Here is a 21,291-nt window from a genome sequence, read left to right on the forward strand (position 1 = left end):
CATAGATCTCAAACTCAATTCATGGAGGGCTACAGCTCTGCACAGTTTTGCTCCAACCCTAATCAAACACAGCTGATCCAAATAATCAAGGTGTTCAAGACTACTTGATTAGTTGAATCTGTTAGTTGAAGCTGTGTTTGATAAGGGTTGGAGCAAAACTGTGCAGAGCTGATGCTCTCCAGGAATCGAGTTTGAGACCTATGGTGTATAAGTTGACATACGAGCGATTCGCTGATGAGTTGTGGCTTTAAAACGCTCCAGTGTCCCTGTATCTGTAATTACACTCAGTAAACAGCGGTGAGTTCAGTGAACTGATGAGCTTCACCGCCACTCGCTGTCATTTCTGTTGAGCATGTGAACACAATGGCAAATCAGCGCTGTTTAAGAATGCGCTCAAATGTTAGCAGGAAATTGACATTTTCAAAACTTCGGTATCGATTGGTACTGAATTCCAGTATCATGACAACACTAAGTGGTAGTGAATCTTTATGAATTGTTTTATATTTTGTTGAACACAGGAAGTGATATTTTGAAGAATGTTAGAAATCGGTAACCATTGATTTCCATAGTAGGAAAAACAATAGTTTCTAGCTTTCTTCAAAATATCTTCTTTTGTGTTTAACAGGAGAAAGAGACTCAAAGATGTTTAAAACAAGTGAAGGGGGAGTAAATAATGACACGAGTTTTAATTTTTGTGTGAATCGTCCCTTTAATATGTAAATTGTATATGTTCATATCAGTATGAACTAATGATGAGTTAAGATATTATAATGAAGAACTGATCTTAAAACATAGGTCTCAAACTCGATTCCTGGAGGGCCGCAGCTCTGCAGTTTTGCTCCAACTCTAATCAAACACAGCTGATCCAAATAATCAAGGTGTTGAAGACTATTATCTGCTATTAAACAAGTGTGAGTGGGAGGTTGTTGGAACTAAGCTATGCAGAGCTGTGGCCCTCCAGGAATTGAGGTTGAGACCATTTCCTTAAAGGGATAGTTCACCCACCCCCAAAAATATTCTCCTTTCACTTGTTCTAAACCTTAAAATTTCTCTCTTCTGTTGAACACAAAAGAAGATATTTTGAAGAATGTTCAGAACCAGTAACCACTGACTTTTATTGTATTCGTTTTCCTATAAAGGATGTCAATGGTTACCGGTTGCGATCATTCTTCAAAATAACTTATTTTGTGTTTAACAGAAGAAAGAAACTCAAAGATGTTTAGAACAAGTGAAGCGTGAGTAAATAATGAGTTTTAATTTTTGGGTGAACCGTCTCTTCAATATGTAAAATTAAATATTACATAAACTAATGATTTGAAACTAATGAAACTAATGATAAGGCTCACTAATTAAGAACTAACCTTAAAGGGATAGTTCACCCCAAAACAAATACATTTTTTATTATCCTTTCACTTCTTCTAAACCTGTTAAAATTTCTCTCTTAAACACAAAAGAAGATATTTTGAAGAATGTTGCAAACCGGTAACCACTGACTTCTATTGTATTTGCTTTTCCTTTAAAGGATGTCAATGGTTACCAGTTGCGAACATTCTTCAAAATACTTCTTTTGTGTTCAACAGAAGAAAGAAACTCAAGATGTTTAGAACAAGTGAAGGGTGAGTAAATAATGACAGTGTTTTAATTTTTGGGTGAATCATCCCTTTAATATGTAAAATTAAATATTACATAAACTAATGATGAGTTAAGACTTGCTAATCAAGAACTAACCTTAAAGGGATAGTTCACCCCAAAACAAATAAATTTTTTGTTCTCCTTTCACTTGTTCTAAACCTGTTTAATTTATTTCTTCTGAAACCGGCAACTACTGACTTCTATTTTCTTTGTTTTTCCTATAATGGATGTCAATGGTTACCGGTTGCGAACATTCTTCAAAATATCTCCTTTTGTGTTTAACAACAACAACAACAAAAAACTTTATTTGAGTAAGTAGTGAGTAAATTTAAATGTTTGTATCTTTATTTTAACTTTGACATGAGTATTATGAGTTCAAGTGTAATAAATTACCCCAAAGTGTTAGTCAATACATCACATTAACTGATAAACAAGCAATAACATGCAGTTTCAGAGGTCAGTATTTACACATGAATTCAAAGGACTCCTGTTAAAGTTAGTTCTTCATTAATACATCATTAGTTCATATTAAAGTACTTTTAATTGAGTTTTTAGATTGTTAATTTGCAGTTATAAAAAGTTAAGCAAGTTTTTGTAACTGTGTTTGGATTGCAAGTTTTAATTTTGTACACTTCTGACAGATAATATCTTTCGTTTTTAATAAAAACAGTTGAAATTTCATCCGAGCTTCTGAGGAAACAATAAAAACAAACCAAAACCAGTTTGACAACGTTATTCTATATGTCTTTTTCTTCAATGTAATTGCTTCCTAATCTAATTGAGATATTATTACTTTCACATTATATATATATATTATGTTGATACCGATCTCCGGATGTCCTATACCGGTGTCCTTAATTGATGCTGGGGCTGAAGAAGAAGATGATGATGCGTTGTTAAGGGTTTTATTTTGGGCTTATCAGGCTGTGCATCGGATAAACGACTTTGGGAGTTTTCAGCCCCGGGCACACACAGATCAAAAGCCGTTTCCCAAGCCGTAGAAACACACTGAGATTAAGGGAGAGAGAGGATAGAGAGAGCTGAAGCTCATCTCCCATCTGATAATACTGCTGCCCCGGGTCGGGATGCAGAAGAGAAACCGAGGCTCCAAATCACAGGATGTGTGAATAAACGCCAGCCGTTTAAACTACGTAAACACTGAAGGATTACTGCACAGAGTGAGTATATACGACTTAATGGCATTCGTAATGCATGTGTTGGTTTTTTAAACGCGTTCAGGTAAGGTTACAGTTCGCTTTTGCTCTGTTTAGATATCGAGTGAGCTCCGCCGCGTTAAAGCTTTCTTCAGTCGATGTTCTAATAACGCGAGTCCGAGGCTTCATTCTGCGGCCTTGTTAAACAGAAACCAAAACACGAAACGAAAAGTTAATGATTGTATTTTTGTGAGTGATTTGTTACTATTGTGTAAACTACATGCGATATTCTTTTGTAATAAAGTCTTTTTTACTTTATCAAGGTAGTATTTTGAAGGACGATAGTATTAGCTTGGCTGATAAGCTAACAAAACTGGGCAAAACTATAATGTTACTCACAGTTTGGTTTCACATTAGAAATTAGGTAAGTTTTGATGTTTGATTCGTGACGATAGTTAATATACCGATTTTTAATGTGTGTTTTGGCAGTAGTTAATGAGTGTCACTTAATGAATTTATATTTGTCTGTATTACGGTTGCATTCAAATGTGTATTAATATAAGTGCAGTGCATATATGAGGTCTAAATGTTGTTTAGGTGGCTTAAAGGGCTTTTAAATGTACTGTAGATTCATTCATACTCAACATGCACTGCAGTCATTTAGGAATAGTAAACTACACCTGGCTTATAAACAACAAAGCCAACCTTTTTTCATTAATAACCCATTCACTTAGTCACTTTTGTAATTAAGACGACCATTGTCGGTCATTGACATCATAATTTTTCATTATGTTCTTGCTAATGTTGTCCTCTGTCCTGTCAGATTTCACCTGACATCCATCATCCAGGTTATTGATTGAACGTGAATCCTCAGATGTGCTTATACATTACTCATATTTACATATAAAGCCCTTATGAAGTGAATCAGGTTGCGCTGTGAATGAAGACAGCAGGAGTAGCTGCAAGAAAAGAAGATTATGAGTGTAATGAGGCTTGCGAATGCGAGGCTCAAGGTCACTGTGTGGTCAGTGTGACAGCAGACCTGTGGTAAAGGGGGCTTGTAAAAGATAAATAGGGTTGAATTATGTGACAGAAACCTGGTGGAGAATACAGGAAAGAAAAAACAGAGACGCACCCTTTCCTGGTGAGTCAGAAGTTGTGACACAGGGCAGCAAAAGCATGATCAGGTTTCAACACGATGAGTGTGTACACAAATGCAGGTTTCTCAACTCATTTATGTGAGCATTCGAATGATATGAGATGATAGTGAATATAAAGAAACTAGTTGGTAGGGATGGAGGATATCTTATCATTTGCAATATATCGGTATATATTCTGATAAAAGTTAGACTTATAATATTATTGATGACAAAACCTACAATGGATCTATGCAATGATTACAGTAGCACGTGTCCAATACAGGTTTGCATTTATGAGCCTGTTTACAAACAGATCTACTGACATACTTGTACTTTAAATTCACTTCATAACATCAGTCGAGTGTTTGAAATCACTCCTTTTTGTCACCAGATGTAACTTAACTTATTATTCAATACAGCGATAAAGGCTAGGTTGATTAGCATTGCATTATAAATACTTTATGCTTATTAAAAACCCAGGATGGCTTGAAGAACAGAAATAATACAGACATTGCCACAAGCGTTTGTTTACTGTGTTCATCTTTATTCTCTTTGCTCTGCAATGATGATAGCTGACCAGCGACCCCAAAAGCTGTCCAAAACCCGCACAAAAAATGGCCAAAATATTAGATTAGCATTTAATTTAAATTTATTTATATCGAATGTAACCTAGTTACTTTAACTTTAATATTTTTATTTACCATACAACAACCAGCACAGTCACAGAACCACAACTGGATCACATCGAAACACTGCCCCCCCTCATAATGCCCCCCCCCCCCCCCCCCCAATAAAATATAACAAATAAATATACAGATATATAAGATACAGGACTTTTTTGTCTCTCAGTGGATACTTATGAATTATATCGTCACTAATATTGTTATTGTAATAAATACCTATAAAAACTTTAATAATTTTAAGTCCATATTGCTAAAAAGTACTTTTCTTACTTTGAGTTGTTGTTTTTTCTTGTTTCTAGTCCAAATATCAAACATTCTTAAATCAAGAAGCAATTTCTAGACAGAAAAATAAAAATATTGTCTCATTATCAGAAACAACAAGTTAATATAGACCAATTACTTGGACCAGACGGAATCTGCGGACGTTCTTTGCTATTTCTGCGGAGAATTTTGGTAAAAATCTGCGGATTTCTGCTGAATTATTTTGGGAGTATCATAACTAAAACCATAATATGTGAAATTAAAAATATAATCTTTTTAACTTTTATTTAATGTTTAAAATGCAAATCCAATTGGATTCACTTTATTTGGTAAAGAACGCAAGTCTCTCATATAATATCTCTACTAAAAGACAGAAAAGATTACTGTACAACCTGCATTGTACGTTACATAAATCAGAATAACATTTTCATATTAGTCAATAATATTACTGTAATTAATTAAAAAAAACTGAATAAATATTAACAAAGATTTACACACATTTACTCAAGTAAATAAACAGAATTAATGATGGGCTAAAAATCTGTGGAATTCTGTGCGCGCAGATTCCGTGTGGGCCTACCAATTACATAATAATAGACCATGGGCTTCCGGTTGCAAAATAAGACAGGCTGCAATAGTAAACATGTCATGTTGTGCAGTCGGATGTCAAAATTGAAAGTCCAAAAATAAAAAACTTATCTTTTACCGTACACCACACTGCTTTAATGCCAACTGCAGACGTCTTTGGCTAAAAGGGAGCTGAATGAAGTGACAATCTAATTATAAATTCTGGACACTGCAGCTCTCATGTTATATCAGGTGAGTTCACGCTATGCTGAATCATACACATTACTCGTTTTTGATTGCAGAAATGATTTCAGCAAAAACAGTTAAATATGGTGAAATAAACTGCGGACACTGAATGCTCAGAATGAAACGTGAAAGTGTAAGTTATTAACGTAAAGTTGGCTTTATAGTCACACATTCAATCAGTGACAACTTGTGACACACTCCCTACATTGTTTACCACGGCACTTTGAATATTCGGTCTGAAATAACCTGCAAGTGTGACTTTAAAACAACATTAACACTGTTTATTTGACTGAACAATGTTGTACTTTGATAGTCATTGGCTGCTAATATGATTTCGCTTATTAGAGTTTGCAAATAATACTTTTATGAAATGATATTATTAAGGAGAAAGTCCGAATGTGCAAATATAAAACCAACTTTACCTTTATGTGTATGTTCACATACCCTGCCGTACAGGTGTAGTTCACTGTCAGAATGCAGTCGTTTCGCTTGTTGATGATGCAGACCTTGTACAGTTCCGTCTTCTTTCCTTGTTTTTGGCTAGGCAGAACCTCGGTTTTTAGCTCTACATAACGTTGAATCTGGTCATCATGGAGCAACATTGTTGGCATATAAAGACTTGTAGGCCTTTAACTTCTCTCTTGTAAATTTCACTTGGAGCTTCAATGAGATTGTATATTTGGGGCTGGATGCTTGGTCATTTCGTCTTATCCAATATTCATTGGGAGGGTGCTATCGCAAATGGACCTGTCATATGACCGCCGCTCACTTTAACGTTAATTTTGCTGAATCACTGTGCTTATCACTGGGTGACCAGCTGTTATAATACGCTGAACGCATTATGTAAATAATATATATATAATATGTAATCAATATATCTTATTTCTAAGACAACAACAAACTCTGTACCGCATCAGATATCATTCTCTCGCTGTAAATGCTAGCGCTTCTGTTTTTTTTCTGCCACCTCCCTGCGCGCGCATCCTGAAGGTTAACATGGTAATTGGTCTATTAAGCAAAATTATCTGCCAGTGGGGTAAGCAAAATAATCTTGTTTCAAAACTAAAGCAAAATTATTTTGCTAACCCTGTTCCCAGATTATTTAGCTTGTTTTAAGTAAAAACTAACTTAATTTAGCTTATTTCTTACAACAAGGCAGTATTGTTTGCTTGTATGGAAAACGCTTCTTGATTTAAAGGTGCTGTATGTAAGTTTTTGACTCTTCTAAAGCAGAAAAAAGAATAATATGTTTGCAGATATTTAAGAAACATGCTAGTGAACATTCTTGATTATCTGAAAAACAATGCTAAAGTCAGATATTCTGCTTTGAAAATGTCTGTTACGTGCCAGAACGCTGTCTTTGTTTTGGTTCTTTTAACCCACCCAATGCCAGTTTAGCCAATTATATTTCAGCACCGCAGGTTGCCTTGTTGGAAAAGCTCGTATTTCATTCATTCATTCATGAAGGCCCTCAAAGCATGCGTCCATGACTGAAATGTGACCTACGGTGGACAGTAGCAGACTCTGAAATGAGATGCAGATTCAGGGTTCCACATGAGGTTATTAATTAGCAAATAATCAAAATTTTACGAGCGTACACATTAGGTGAGCAGGTTACATTGTAACCGCGTGTCCTAACAACATACTACGTGAAGAGATTTGCAGTGATAAGCACGAAATGGTAAGATTTATAATCCAATTAATACACATTAAAACCTTTTTAACTTTATTAAATGTAGATGCTGAATCACTGATATGGGTTGGTTTTGAGTTACAGTTCTAATGTTCAATTTCAGACGATATATTTTATTTTGAAGATCTGAGGTGAACTATCTGCTGCTGCTTTCAGTATATGGCAATAAATGTCAATAAAGCACTTGAGGTGATCATTGTCAGTTTTCTGTTGTTCAACTGCAAGAAATAGAAGCCGTTTCTAATATATCAGTTCGAAGTGTTGGTTAGGACAAAAACTCCTTTTAATATGGAGAATAATACTTCTATCATGTGCTGTTGATTTTAGTGTGAACATGACTTAAATCAGTCCTCAGTCTGGCAACCTGCGCTTGCATTTGTTTGATCCAGGAATGCAATATCTTGTTCAGCTACTGGGTGTCAAACTGACATACTGCACCTTTAAGAGTATTTTGACATTTAAACAAGAAACAAGACTATGGGCTCTATTTTAACGATCTAGGTGCAAAGTCTAAAGCGCATGGTGCTAAAGCATTAAGGGCGTGCATTCAGTTCTAACTTCCAACAAACAAATAAATGAACAATAGTAACGAAGTGTGTTCAAAGAACTGAGTTATATCCAAACACACGTCCTATGCCCCATATGGTCTAAAACCTGACAGATGGACAAATTTAAGCTTGTTTTAATAAAACAAATATATGGTTTCCATTACATTCATTCTTCCATGACGTGGTGCCACACAAAAATTCATTACAGCTTCTCATTTAAAACATTCAGTCGTTTTTTTTAATAGCAGATTATAATCGCACCAAAATGTATTAAAAGGTGAGTGAATTATAACAGCGTAAACTTTTCTGTAATCGTAGTAGTGCTGTGCCTTATTTGTTTAATCCTTTAAGGTGACATGCTGACTGACTGACTGACTGACTGACAGGTGCTTGAGGCCAGCAAACACGACGTAGCTTTCAGTTATGATGAACACAGTTTCCGTAATTTTAATATATTTATAGATAAATATCTGTGGCTCTGCGTACAATAACTTTATCTTGCTGGAGTTTATAACCTTTTCACCTGACTTCAGGATGCATTAATGCCGCTCTGTAGGTCTGTTGGAGACATTCACAAATATTCCTAGCAAATCTAATAAATCTTGGGGACATACTCATTACATAAATCGCACTTTAGCAGTGTTTATTTGAGAGCACACAAAAAAATCTGCACTTGAGCAGCGTGTATTTGAGGGGGTGTGCAAGAAGTTTTGTGCACGAGCAGAGGAAATCGGCACTCGAGCACAGAGATTTTCATGCTCGTATTACATCAATGCGATCTCGACTTGTAATATTGCGCTTACGACATTTGTCAATGATATAACGCCATAGGTAGTTGGTAGATCTGTGTAAAAGGCCCAACAAAGTCTGCCGCCACAGCTGGAAAAAATCCTAGAGGAAACACTGAAATATAAATATGCATATAATAAGTAATACTACTAATAAAAATAATCATAAAATAAGCAATATATATAATATATAATAATATTATAATATATAATATATTATTATAATATAATAAGCAATAAAAATAAGCAAGTTGTTTTGTATAAATAAAAAAAAAGCCCCCGCGATGCATGGAGGCAGTGGCTTTTATATTTATGTGTAAAGTAATAATTTTTGTAATATTTTATTCCTTTAATTCTTTTTCATTTGTAAAGATATTTGTGTATTGCTGTACATCCTGTGTGCATTAAGCAACGTGTAAGCGAGGCGCAAAACTAACCCGCTCTGCGCTGGACTTAGACCTGCTTTCAGCTGGTCTATTGCAAAGTCTATGTTAGTTCCTCAAAATAGCGACGTGCCAGCAATGCACCTTAACACACCTCCTTTTTAGACCAGAACGCCTATGGGCGCACATATGAGTGCAAATGCATTTGCTATTTAAACAGCGTGGCGCAAAACGTCAAAATTGACACTTGCGTCGAGCTGAAACTAGCAAATAACATTTGCGTCGCGCCATGCACCGCATGGCGCCGGGTGTATGATAGGGCCCAAAAACTGTAAGTAAGAAAATCATTTTTTGCAGTGCATATTTTGAATGATCTTCCTCTTCTTGCAGATACCGCTCAGGCCTATTAAGGAATCATAAAGGAGGAGGACAGCGTTCTAGAAGAAAGAAAGGCCTCATGGGACACTATGCAGGGTTAAAATGGTTTTGCACGCATGTGTGTCACCACGAGCTGGAGTTTTCAACCCACAGATCACACACAGTTGCAATGTTGGACACACACTTAGCTTTTTTCCATATGGACCTCTGAAGAACCATCCTGCCACGTTACCATGTGCATATCCACAAGATTCATGTGATCCATTTGGGCAAGTTTGTCTCTTACTAAAGTGTGAGCAAAAATCAACCCAGAGAGGAGAATGAGCTCTCATTTAGGGCACAAGACATCAAGAGCTCTATTTTATATTTTGTACTCGTAATGACGGTCTTTTCTTAGACGGACTACTCCAGGGGGAATCCAGACTCCCGTTGAGATCGTAGAAAGAAATTCATATTTTTAATTTCTTCCCTTTTTGCTTGGCTGTATACCTCCCACCAATTCTTCTTTTTTCCTCATTTCTGTAGTCTGACGTCATGCTCACTTGCACTTATCCGCTGTGATGTTTTGAGATATGAATAAGCACTGTATGAATGCCTGAACGCAAATCGCTGCTTCCTTTAAGGCTCTTTTCAGTGTAACACGGGGCTTACCAGAGATTTGCACTGAAAGAGCTTTGCTGTCACTTGATTTTTTCTTTTTATTGACCAAATCTTGTTACATTTAAGCCATATGAACTTATTTTTTTGATGAAACTAGAACTATTTTTGTATTTACAGTAAATCATAGTATCGCTTTGTGTGTAATTAAATTTACTCTATTTTTTTGTCTATCAGCACATGCAGTCAGATACAAAAAAAAATCATCTGCAGTATTTTACATCCTTTTAAGAGAAAAGTGCACCATTTCTTGTTGATTTAGTGCACTAAGGACAAACTCTAACAATGATTTAGCAGAGAAGTGCATTATATTATGTGGATTTAAGAAAGAAGTGCACTGTTTTGCATTGATTTAGGAGAGAAGTGACCAATTTTATGTTCATTTAGGAGCGGAGTGAGCTATTTTCTGTGGATTTAAAGAAAGCTCACTATTTTAGCTTGATATAGGACAGAAATGCGCTATCTCACAACGATTTAGGAGAAAAGTGCATTGTTTTTAGTGGATATAAGAAAGAAGTGCACCATTTTACATTGGTTTAGAAGAGAAGTGCACCATTTTGCAATTGATTTGGAGAGAAATGCACCGTTTTGCATTGGTTTAGGAGAGAAGTTCACCTTTTTGCATTTGATTTATTAGAGAAATGCGCACTCTCACAATGATTTAGGAGAAAAGTGCATTGCATATAGTGGATTTAAGAAAGAAGTGCACCATTTTGCATTGGTTTAGGAGAGAAGTGCACCATTTTATGTTGAATTAGGACAGAAATACTCTGTCACAACGATTTAGAAGAAAAGTGCATTGTTATTAGTGGATTTAAGAAAGAAGTGCACTATTTTGCATTGGTTTAGTAGGGAAGTGCACTATTTTGCATTGATTTAGAAGAGAAATGTGCTCTCACATTCATTGTGGATAAAAGTGCATTGGATTTTGTGGATTTAAGAAAGAAGTGCACTACTTTGCATTGATTTAAGAGAGAAGTGCATTGTTTTTAGTGGATTTAAGAAAAAAGGGCACTATTTTGCATTGATTTAGTAGAGAAGTGTACCATTTTGCATTGATCTAGGAAAGAAGTGCACTATTTTGCATTGATTTAGGAGAGAAGTGCAGCATTTTGCATTGATTTAAGAGAGAAGAGCATTGTATTTAGTGGATTTAAGAAAGAAGTGCACCATTTTGCATTGATTTAAGAGAGAAGTGCACTATTTTACGCTGATTTCAAAGAGAAGTGCACCTTGATTTGTGAGACTAGTTCAGTTTTATTGGCCATGGCTGCAGATCATCTTCACTCAGGCGGGAGGCGAGTGTCCTCCTCTTTCTGACGCCTCGTCTGTTTTTTGGACTCCTCCAAATGCCTGTGGGTCTGAGTGTGGGCGGGGCTCTCGGAGACCCCTCCCCATCCCGCTCCTTCCGCCCCAGTCGATATGTGCCTGTGTCTGCAGCCACCGCTTTCCTTGTGGGAGCCACGACACTGTTCCTGTGTTTTACGTGAGTAGGAGCTAAAAACATCAGTACAGTGTGTCAGCATTACTCTGAGTGTAATGAGCGCTGTTTTTTTGTGCAGGTGTCCGTGGCTGTCGGAGAAGTTTTCCTCCTTCATTCCGCTCTATAATGTCGTGGTCTTCCTCTTCACTTTGGCCAATTTCTGTATGGCCACGTTCATGGACCCCGGCGTCTTCCCTAGAGGTACACATTTACAGTTGAAGTCACAATTATTCGCCCTCCTGTACATTTTTTTTGTTTCTTTTTTTAAATATTTCCCAAATGATGTTTAACAGATTCAGGAATTTTTCACAGTATTTCCTATAATATTTTTTCTTCTGGAGAAAGTCTTATTTGTTTTATTTCGGCTAGTTTTTAATTATTTTAAAATCATTTTTAGGTCAATATTATTAGCCCCCTTACGCTATATATTTTTTCAATTGTGTACAGAACAAACCATCGTCATAAAATGACTTGATGACTTGCCTAATTAACCTAATTACGTCTTTTAAATGTCACTTTAAGGTAAATACTAGTATCTTGAAAAATATCTAGTCAAATATTATGTACTGTCATCATGGCAAAAGAAATCAGTTATTAGAGATGAGTTATTATAACTATTATGTTTTAAAATGTGTTGAAGAAATCTTCTCTCCGTTAAACAGATATTGGGGATAATAATATACAGACTTCAGTTGTATATTCAATTTTGGCGTGTGTGTGAATCCTACTTTGTTGTGTGAATCTCGTTTTTAGAGAAATAAGTGAGTTGTATTGGAGCAAAATGCTTTTATAGAGCCATTAAGATTGTGAAATAAGTTTTATATTCATAATTTGAAAGCATTTTTGTTTATTTTAATGCTTTGTGTGTTTTGCTTGTGTTTTACTGTGACAAAGGCATTTATAAGGTTGCTAAACATTTAGATTTTGCATTTTCAAAATAACACTGTTATGTTGAGCTCGTAATAAACAAACAATTCGGGAAATTTTGTCAAATGTGTCACATTTTATGAAAGATTTAAGCATCACAATGTAAGAGGCTTGAAACATTCTCTGGGATAAAACTTGGATTGGTTTTTGTATTTAGTAGTGACTAAATTAACTCAGAGAGTGTTATAGATCCACCACTGCTATCTTACTGCTTCACCAGACAATGGCATGCCCACCTTAGAGTAGTTCAGTTTAATAGGGAAAGAAATAATTGAATAGAAAAAAACATTATAATAGGTATCTATCATCTATTACTATATTAGATAGTAGTGGCTTTAAAAGGCAGATATATAATAGTTGTAGGTTCCCCTACAACAAACTATTCAACATTGATGATAGCAATCAAATAATAATCAGCATATTGTAATTCTGTGTGTAAAATCATGTGACGTTGAATACTGAAGTAATGATGCTGAAAATGCTGATTATTTAATTTTTTCTTAGAGGAGTAAGTTACATTTCAAAAGTATTTTAGTATGAATGTTTTACTGTATTTCGGGATCAAATAGAGCCAAGTTTGGTTTAAAAAAACATCAAGAAGTCTAACCAACACTGAAATGTGTAAAGCTGAACATCATTGTCCCAATCCTTCATAAATGTTCCAAACGTTCAGCAGAAAGTGCTATGTATATCTTAAAATTAACATAAAAATTTGATTTTTAAGTCAAAGTCATCATTCCAACAGGAACCCCCCCAAATTTATATTGATAACACTTTTTAAGGGTCAATTAATTCATGTTAATGTATTCGCTAACATGACCAAACAATACATTTATTACAGTATTTATTCATGCTTTATTGATGACAATATAGTTTAATTTACTGTTAGTTTATGTTAACCCGCAGTGTGTTAACTAAGGTTAACAAGCACAATTTTGGATTTTTAATAATGCATTAGTAAGTGTTGAACTATGATAACTTCTCTACCAGATTTGTTCATACTTAATCAATTTATTCATGGAATCTGATTTTAAATTGTTATTTTATGATTTTATAGTTTAAATTTGATTTTATAGTTTGATTTTATAGTTTAAAGTTTTAAAAGGTGCACTTTTCAATCGAATTCATGTTTATTTCTATAGCACTTTTACAATGTAGATTGTGTTAAAGCAGCTTAACATACAGTAGATGAAGTTCTAGTCAATTGAATCTGCTTCCAGTTTTCAGAGTTCAGTTCAGTGGAATGTAAATGTTACTTCTTAAAGCCCAAACACCAACGAACAAACCCAAAAATACTTTTCCTGTCAGTTTTCATGAGATTGTGCGTGCTGCTGTTTTTTCAGCTGAGGAAGATGAAGATAAAGAGGATGATTTCCGTGCTCCACTCTATAAGACAGTGGAGGTGAGGGGCATTCAGGTGCGGATGAAGTGGTGCTCCACCTGCCGCTTTTACAGACCACCACGCTGTTCACACTGTTCTGTGTGCGACAACTGTGTAGAGGTACACACACACACACACACACACACACACACACACACACACACACACACACACACACACACACACATAATCCTTCAGTATTTTGCTTATAGGGCCAGAATAACTAACAGCTAGCACTAGCACAATCCCAGTTTTGGCATTAAAAACTAAAGTCAAAATCTACTAAAGATGCTAAATTTACAGAATTGCAAAACTTTGTCATGAAAAAGTGTGTATTATTACTTTTGCTTTAATAAGCATTTCAGAAACGTAAACATTTCAGACACCATGAATTTAAGCATTTATAGGAGGAGAGTTTAAAGTAATGATGCAGCATGGTTTACTAAAGTTTTCAGTCAATTATTTAACGGCATGAAAAGGCACGTCTTATTATCTAGCACTTGACATGCTTGGATATTAGCTATAGGAGCAGAAAACAAAGCATTCAGAGGTAGAGAATTTTCTTTACTCATGTCCATTCATTTTAAATGCCAGAAAAAGACTCATTGTAAACATATTAATCTCTGCATTGTTTATTATATATTTTTTGTCAGTTAAGGCTATGTTCATACAACAACAATGTAGCCAAAAACTGAACATTTACACATCCGCAACGATATCTGTATGAAAAAGGTCAAAAATAAAAAACATTGTGCTCTTTTGAAGTGTGCTTCACACAGGTGAGTGGGCTTGACAAACCACCCGTAGAAACACTCTTCTATGTGAAGCTGCTTTGACACAACCTACATTGTAAAAGCGCTATAGATATAAAGGTGAATTGAATTGAATTAAATTTCTCTCTATAAAAACATCTCCTTCACCCTTAAGGCTGATTTATTCTTCTGCGTCAAGCGCACGTGTGTGCTCCAGCGCAGCCTTTGCACGGTCACAAAGCCCTCACCATGGCTGACGCCGATGCTGGCATGCACCTCTCAAAAAACGTAACTACACATCGCAACGACGCGTAGCACGAGCTCTGTGATTGGTCGGCTTGGTAGCGGTGATGATTGTGGGCAGGACCGAGAGCCGCGCGAACCTGGTGGAGTGAGTGTTTACAAGTGTGGAGTCTCGTGTAGTAGCTCTAGATCAGTGGTCCTCAACAACTGGTTCCGGTCTGTGGATTAATTGGTACCGGATCGCACAAGAAATCATTAATTATTTCCGTTTTATTTATTATCTGAGTGTTAATGAGCTTTTATTTTGAAAAGCCCAAATTTAGCCCACAAGCAGCATCTTTGGAAAGTTTCTTTGCTAAGGGGAAAAGGCCCAGTGAAGGACCCACAAACTGCCAAGGAATGGATCCATAACCCATTTGTCAACAAATCAGGTGAATCCAGCATGTCTGTGCAAGAAGATCAACTGATGGAGATCACAACTGATGGCGGCCTTTTAGGGGCCATTCGCATATCGCGTCCTTTTCTTGAGTTTGCACAAGTTCGTTGTTTCCAATGGAGGTGCGCTGTGCGCTTGTGCCTTCCAGACACGTATAGTTGAATGAATACCCCAATACCCCAATTGTAAGTCACTTTGCACAGAAGTGTCTGCTAAATGAATACATGTAAATTTAGACTTCCCTCTGTGCTTTTATGGGATTATGCTCTTGTGCTGATTTTCCCTGTTTAGTAAATCTGTCCCAATATTCTTACTAGACTTATTTTTTGTATTGTTTATACCTTCTAAATGTGTGTGTGTGTCTGTGTTTAGGAGTTTGACCATCACTGCCCATGGGTCAACAACTGCATTGGGAGGAGGAACTATCGTTACTTCTTTCTGTTCCTGCTCTCACTCACTGTTCACATTATGGATGTGTTTGGATTCAGTCTGCTTTACATCCTCCATCACACTAAACAGCTGGACCTGGTCCAATCTGGAGTCACGTATCCTTTCGTTTGAGTTCGGTTTTCTTGCCATTGTCAACATTTGACTTGCTTTTAACAAACTGAACTTGTGGACCATACATTCAAGGCCTGGAAAGTACTTAAAAATGAACACAGATCCTTGAAAGTGGACCTTGAAATTAAATTTGAAAACAAAAATAAAATGTTTATGGTGTCATTTCAACAATTGTACTGCGCTGCTGTCAAAAACAACATAAAAATGGAGAAATTCTTCATTGAAAAATCCTAAATATTCTACAATACCAGTGACAAATAACGCACATTTGATCAGTCTTTCAGAAACTGCATGTAAATATATCACCAGTATTGAATTCAGTGTATTTTATTAAAGTTCTTGACATGACTATTTAAAATGGTCTAAATTTCTGAAAATTAATTAGTAAAAGTATTCATTGTAAGTGAAATGGTATGGTGCTACATATGCTGGGGTATAAATTACAAAGCTACTTGATTAAAAATTAATGGTGCTTTAAAAAGTCCTTGAAAGTGGTTGAATCTGGTGTCCATGAAAGAGTGGGAACTCTACTTAAACGTGCACATAATTTATGAAGCATTCAATAATATAGGAGTACCGTATTTTCCACACTATAAAGCGCACCGGATTATAAGACGCAGTCTCAATTACGGGGTCTATTTCTGTACTTAACCCATACATAAGGCGCACCGTATTAAAAGGCGCACGCTAAAATACACTGTCTGCAAAAAAAAAAAAAAAGGTAATGGAAGCAAAACAGTTAACATAGTTTAGTTGAACTTATAGTGTGGAAAATACGGTAGTTTCCACGTAATGCAGACCTACACAACTGTTTACCAGATTCACAAATGCTTATTAACATTGTTCATTAACAAACAAATATGTTAATGAATTCCAATCATTCATAAATATGGTGCATCACATATTAGCATAATCCCGCCTATAAATTACAACCATGCAAGATACATATCCAGGAATGCAGTGCAATATTCTCGACTCCCTTTAACAGTTTAGCTCCAAAATATTTAACAAATGCATAAAAATAAAAGTAGGGATGCTCCGATCGATCGGCTGGAGATTGGTATCTGCTGATAATCACATTTATTGGCTGGATCAGTGATCTGGCTGATTTCATAAACCGATCGCAGATGTTTGTTTATGAACTTACAAGCAGAGCAGATGCATGTGCGCACCTAGCCTATACATAAATGATGGGATTGCTGTGCTCCTGTCACAACAGCTATATATATATATATATATATATATATATATATATATATATATATATATATATATATAATTATATAATTATTCTGACTTAAACTGTATAAACCTGTCCACTTTTCCGTACTTCTGAATGTCTGTGGTATTTAAATGTTTCCATCATTTCATGTCTGGGTGTGCAGATGTTAGGACACTGTGTTAAACAGTTTGTTCTGCACATATTTTATGAATCAGGCTCAAATGTCCTTTATCTTGTGATTTACTCTTGGTGATCTCCTCCTTAACTCATCCCTCAGCATGGCAGTGATGTGTATAGCCGGTTTGTTTTTCGTGCCAGTTGCAGGACTCACAGGTTTCCACGTCGTTCTCGTAGCCAGAGGGAGAACGACCAATGAACAGGTGTGTGTGTGTGTTTGTTTGGGTGTGTCTGTTGTCCGTATTGTGTTTGTTTGGTCAAACAGAATGATGTTATTTTTTTTCTGCCTGATTTCTAAGGGTGTGTTCTCATGTGTCCTCTCTTCTCCCTCAGGTGACTGGGAAGTTCAGAGGCGGCGTTAACCCGTTCACACATGGATGTTTCAAAAATATCGCACATGTGCTGTGCAGTTCACAGGCTCCCAGGTACTTATTATTTATTCATGTTCTCTTTGGCTTAGTCCCTTTATTAATCTGGGGTCACCACAGCGGAATGAACCGCCAACTTATCCGGCATATGTTTTACGCAGCAGCTCTTCCAGCTGCAACCCATCACTGGGAAACATCCATACACTCTCATTCACACACATACACTACGGACAATTTAGGTCACACAATTCACCTATAGCGCATGTCTTTGGACTGTGGGGGAAACCGGAGCACCCGGAGGTAACCAACGCGAACACAGGGAGAACATGCAAACTCCACACAGAAATGCCAACTGACCCAGCCGAGGCCTGAAACCTTCTTGCTGTGAGGCGACAGCGCTACCCACTGCGCCACCACGTCGCTACTTATTATTATTTCCTCACAAATAGGATTGAGTATCAAGGACAAGTTCCTATTTTAAAATTAAATTGGGTTTCAATTAGTCATGCATTTCAATTCAGCTTAGAAAATATATCTTGCACATGTGGACAACAAGCGACTGCTTGAGTTTATTGATGCATTGGTGAAATCATTAAACATGCATGAAGGGGAAAATAAAGTGTGTGACATGCTTGATTTTAAAAAGAGACATTAGGCACAATAAGCTGCATGAATCAAACCAGTCCATGAGAAAAAAAATGTGTATTGGGCACTTACTGAATAATAATAATAATAATGTTGATTAAGCTTAATGGGAATGTACAGTAAACAGTTGTATCAGTGTATTTGGTCTTAAAGTGACAGTAGCCTAATATTATAATACCTGTTTGCATCTGTGTCATTCCTTCATTCATTTCCTTCAGCTTAGTCTCTTATTTATCAGGGATCACAACAGCGGAGTGAACCGCTAACTATTCCGGCATATGTTTTATGGGAAACACTAATACACTCTCACATTCACATTACGGCCAATTTAGTTCACCCAATTCATAACGCATGTGTTTGAACTTTGGGGGAAACCGGAGCACCCGGAGGAAACCCCCACCAACATGGGGAGAACGTGCAAACTCCACACAGAAATGCCAACTGACCCAGCCAGGACTCAAACCAGCAACCTTCTTGCTGTGAGAAAGTAAAAACAATTGAATTGTAATTCTGGCTTTGCTGTTTCTCACTGGTCACTATTGTGACTAAGTATAAACTCTAATATATCCAACATAATATCAAAGGTGTGATGTCTGTGTGTAAGAGAGGTCAAGGAGATGAAGTGTGTATTCACAAATCGGGAATCATTTTGGATTAAATAAATGAAGTCCACGATCGGTTTCTTACATGAACCTGGATTGCAGAATAACAGTGTTAGTGTCTTACATTGCATTTCTGTGTGGAGTTTGCATTAGGTGCTCCGGTTTGCCCCATAGTCCAAAGCATGCGCTTTAGGGGAATTGAATAAGATAAATTGGCTGTGTGAATGAGTGTTTCCCAGCACTGGGTTGCAGCTAATGTTAATTCAAAAACGAATGATAGAGAGGAAATCACTTACAACTTTTGAGTGAATTACTTTTACTTTAAATGCATCTTTTAACTAGACCTTTACATACCTGTGGACTTATTATAGCCTAAACGTGCAGATAATAAAACATGTTTTTGAAATATGTTTTTTCTTCTGCTTTAAGAATTAGATTCATTCACAGAATCAGAATTAATGCATTTCAAATGAATACTCAGTCATAAATAAAGCTGTGTTTGTGCTAGGGCTGCAGTTTTAATTGTATGTGGACCTGTTTTAATGCAGGTATCTGGGTCGATTGCGAAAACCTCAGTCTGTTCAAGTCCAGCCACCGTTTCTGCGACCGCCTTTATCTGAAGCTCAACTAGCAGCTAAAGTCCTGGATAACGGCATCCAGCAGGTATAAACACACCATCATACCCTTTTACATCAAGATATCATTCATGGTTTGCAGATACAGGACTTTCCAACTAATTTATTTCAAGTGGAACCAATACTTTTAATGTTTGGATATTCGTTTACACAAGTATTGCTATTTGGTGGACTAAAAATGCAAACTTTGGGGGAACTATTACTATCTTTACAAAGATGACAAAAACAAAAGGTTTGTGAAAACAGTAAATTCATATCCATGCATATTACTAGGCCCGTCACAATAATCAATATACAGACTTATTGCACAACACAGGGACATGACCTCAATCATTTTTGGTGATGCAACATATATCGCCCATAGATAAAACCAATTACAGCAACATTTTAGCTGATTGTGCAGCATCTCCATCTCTACTGAAGATGTCAGTGTCAGTATGGTTAAAAACACTATAGTATTTACTAGAAATTACTATAGTATATTTTCACTTGGGTGTCTGATGACTAGGGCCAGACAGAATATGCTGACGATTTTTGCTATTTCTGTGGAGAATTGTTGGTAAAAATCTACGGATTTCTGCTGAATTATTTTGGGAGTATCGTAACTAAAACCGTAATATGTACAAATAAAAATAATAGCTTAGCTTTTATTTAATGTTTAAAATGCAAATCCAATTAGATTCACTTTTTCGTAAACAAAGCAAGTCCCTCATATAATATCTCTACTAAAAGACAAAAAAAAAATACTGTACAAACTGCATTGTACATAAATCAGAAGCATTTTTTTCATATTAGGCAATAATATTACTGTAATTAAGTTAAAAACTGAATAAATATAGATTTACACACATTTACTCAAGTCAATAAACCGAATTATTGATTGCCTAAAAATCTGTGGAATTCTGTGGAAAATCTGCGGAATTCTGGGGAAAATCTGCGAAATTCTGTGGAAAATCTGCGGAATTCTGGGGAAAATCTGCGGAATTCTGTGGAAAATCTGCGGAATTCTGCGGAAAATCTGCGGAATTCTGTGGAAAATCTGCGGAATTCTGCGGAAAATCTGCGAAATTCTGCGGAAAATCTGCGGAATTCTGTGGAAAATCTGCGGAATTCTGTGGAAAATCTGCGGAATTCTGCGGAAAATCTGCGGAATTCTGTGGAAAATCTGCGGAAAATCTGCGGAAAATCTGCGGAATTCTGTGAAAAATCTGCGGAATTCTGTGGAATTCTGTGGAAAATCTGCGGAAATCTGTGAAATTCTGTGGAAAATCTGCGGAATTCTGCGGAAAATCAGTGGAATTCTGTGGAAAATCTGCGGAATTCTGCGGAAAATCTGCGAAATTCTGCGGAAAATCTGCGGAATTCTGTGGAAAATCTGCGGAATTCTGTGGAAAATCTGCGGAATTCTGCGGAAAATCTGCGGAATTCTGTGGAAAATCTGCGGAAAATCTGCGGAATTCTGTGAAAAATCTGCGGAATTCTGTGGAATTCTGTGGAAAATCTGCGGAAATCTGTGAAATTCTGTGGAAAATCTGCGGAATTCTGCGGAAAATCAGTGGAATTCTGTGGAAAATCTGCGGAATTCTGCGGAAAATCTGTGAAATTCTGTGGAAAATCTGCGGAATTCTGCGGAAAATCAGTGGAATTCTGTGGAAAATCTGCGGAATTCTGCGGAAAATCTGCGGAATTCTGTGGAAAATCTGCGGAATTCTGCGGAAAATCTGCGGAAT

General features: G+C 36.4%; 1 protein-coding gene across 2 annotated transcripts in view; it reads left to right on the forward strand.

Annotated features, from left to right (window-relative positions):
• Nucleotides 1–2,495: 2,495 nt before the first annotated feature.
• Nucleotides 2,496–21,291, forward strand: part of zdhhc5b (zinc finger DHHC-type palmitoyltransferase 5b) — a 40,234-nt gene continuing 21,438 nt past the window's right edge. For both annotated transcript variants that reach the window (XM_056471792.1, XM_056471793.1), the window contains exons 1-8: nucleotides 2,496–2,810; nucleotides 9,485–11,615; nucleotides 11,692–11,813; nucleotides 13,883–14,040; nucleotides 15,724–15,896; nucleotides 17,412–17,514; nucleotides 17,645–17,736; nucleotides 19,475–19,589. In XM_056471792.1, coding sequence (XP_056327767.1) covers nucleotides 11,479–11,615; nucleotides 11,692–11,813; nucleotides 13,883–14,040; nucleotides 15,724–15,896; nucleotides 17,412–17,514; nucleotides 17,645–17,736; nucleotides 19,475–19,589 — 900 coding nt within the window. In that variant the 5' untranslated portion in view covers nucleotides 2,496–2,810; nucleotides 9,485–11,478. The remainder of the gene's footprint in view (nucleotides 2,811–9,484; nucleotides 11,616–11,691; nucleotides 11,814–13,882; nucleotides 14,041–15,723; nucleotides 15,897–17,411; nucleotides 17,515–17,644; nucleotides 17,737–19,474; nucleotides 19,590–21,291) is intronic.

This window comes from Danio aesculapii, chromosome 14 (assembly GCF_903798145.1).
Source record: "Danio aesculapii chromosome 14, fDanAes4.1, whole genome shotgun sequence".
Taxonomy (NCBI): domain Eukaryota; kingdom Metazoa; phylum Chordata; class Actinopteri; order Cypriniformes; family Danionidae; genus Danio; species Danio aesculapii.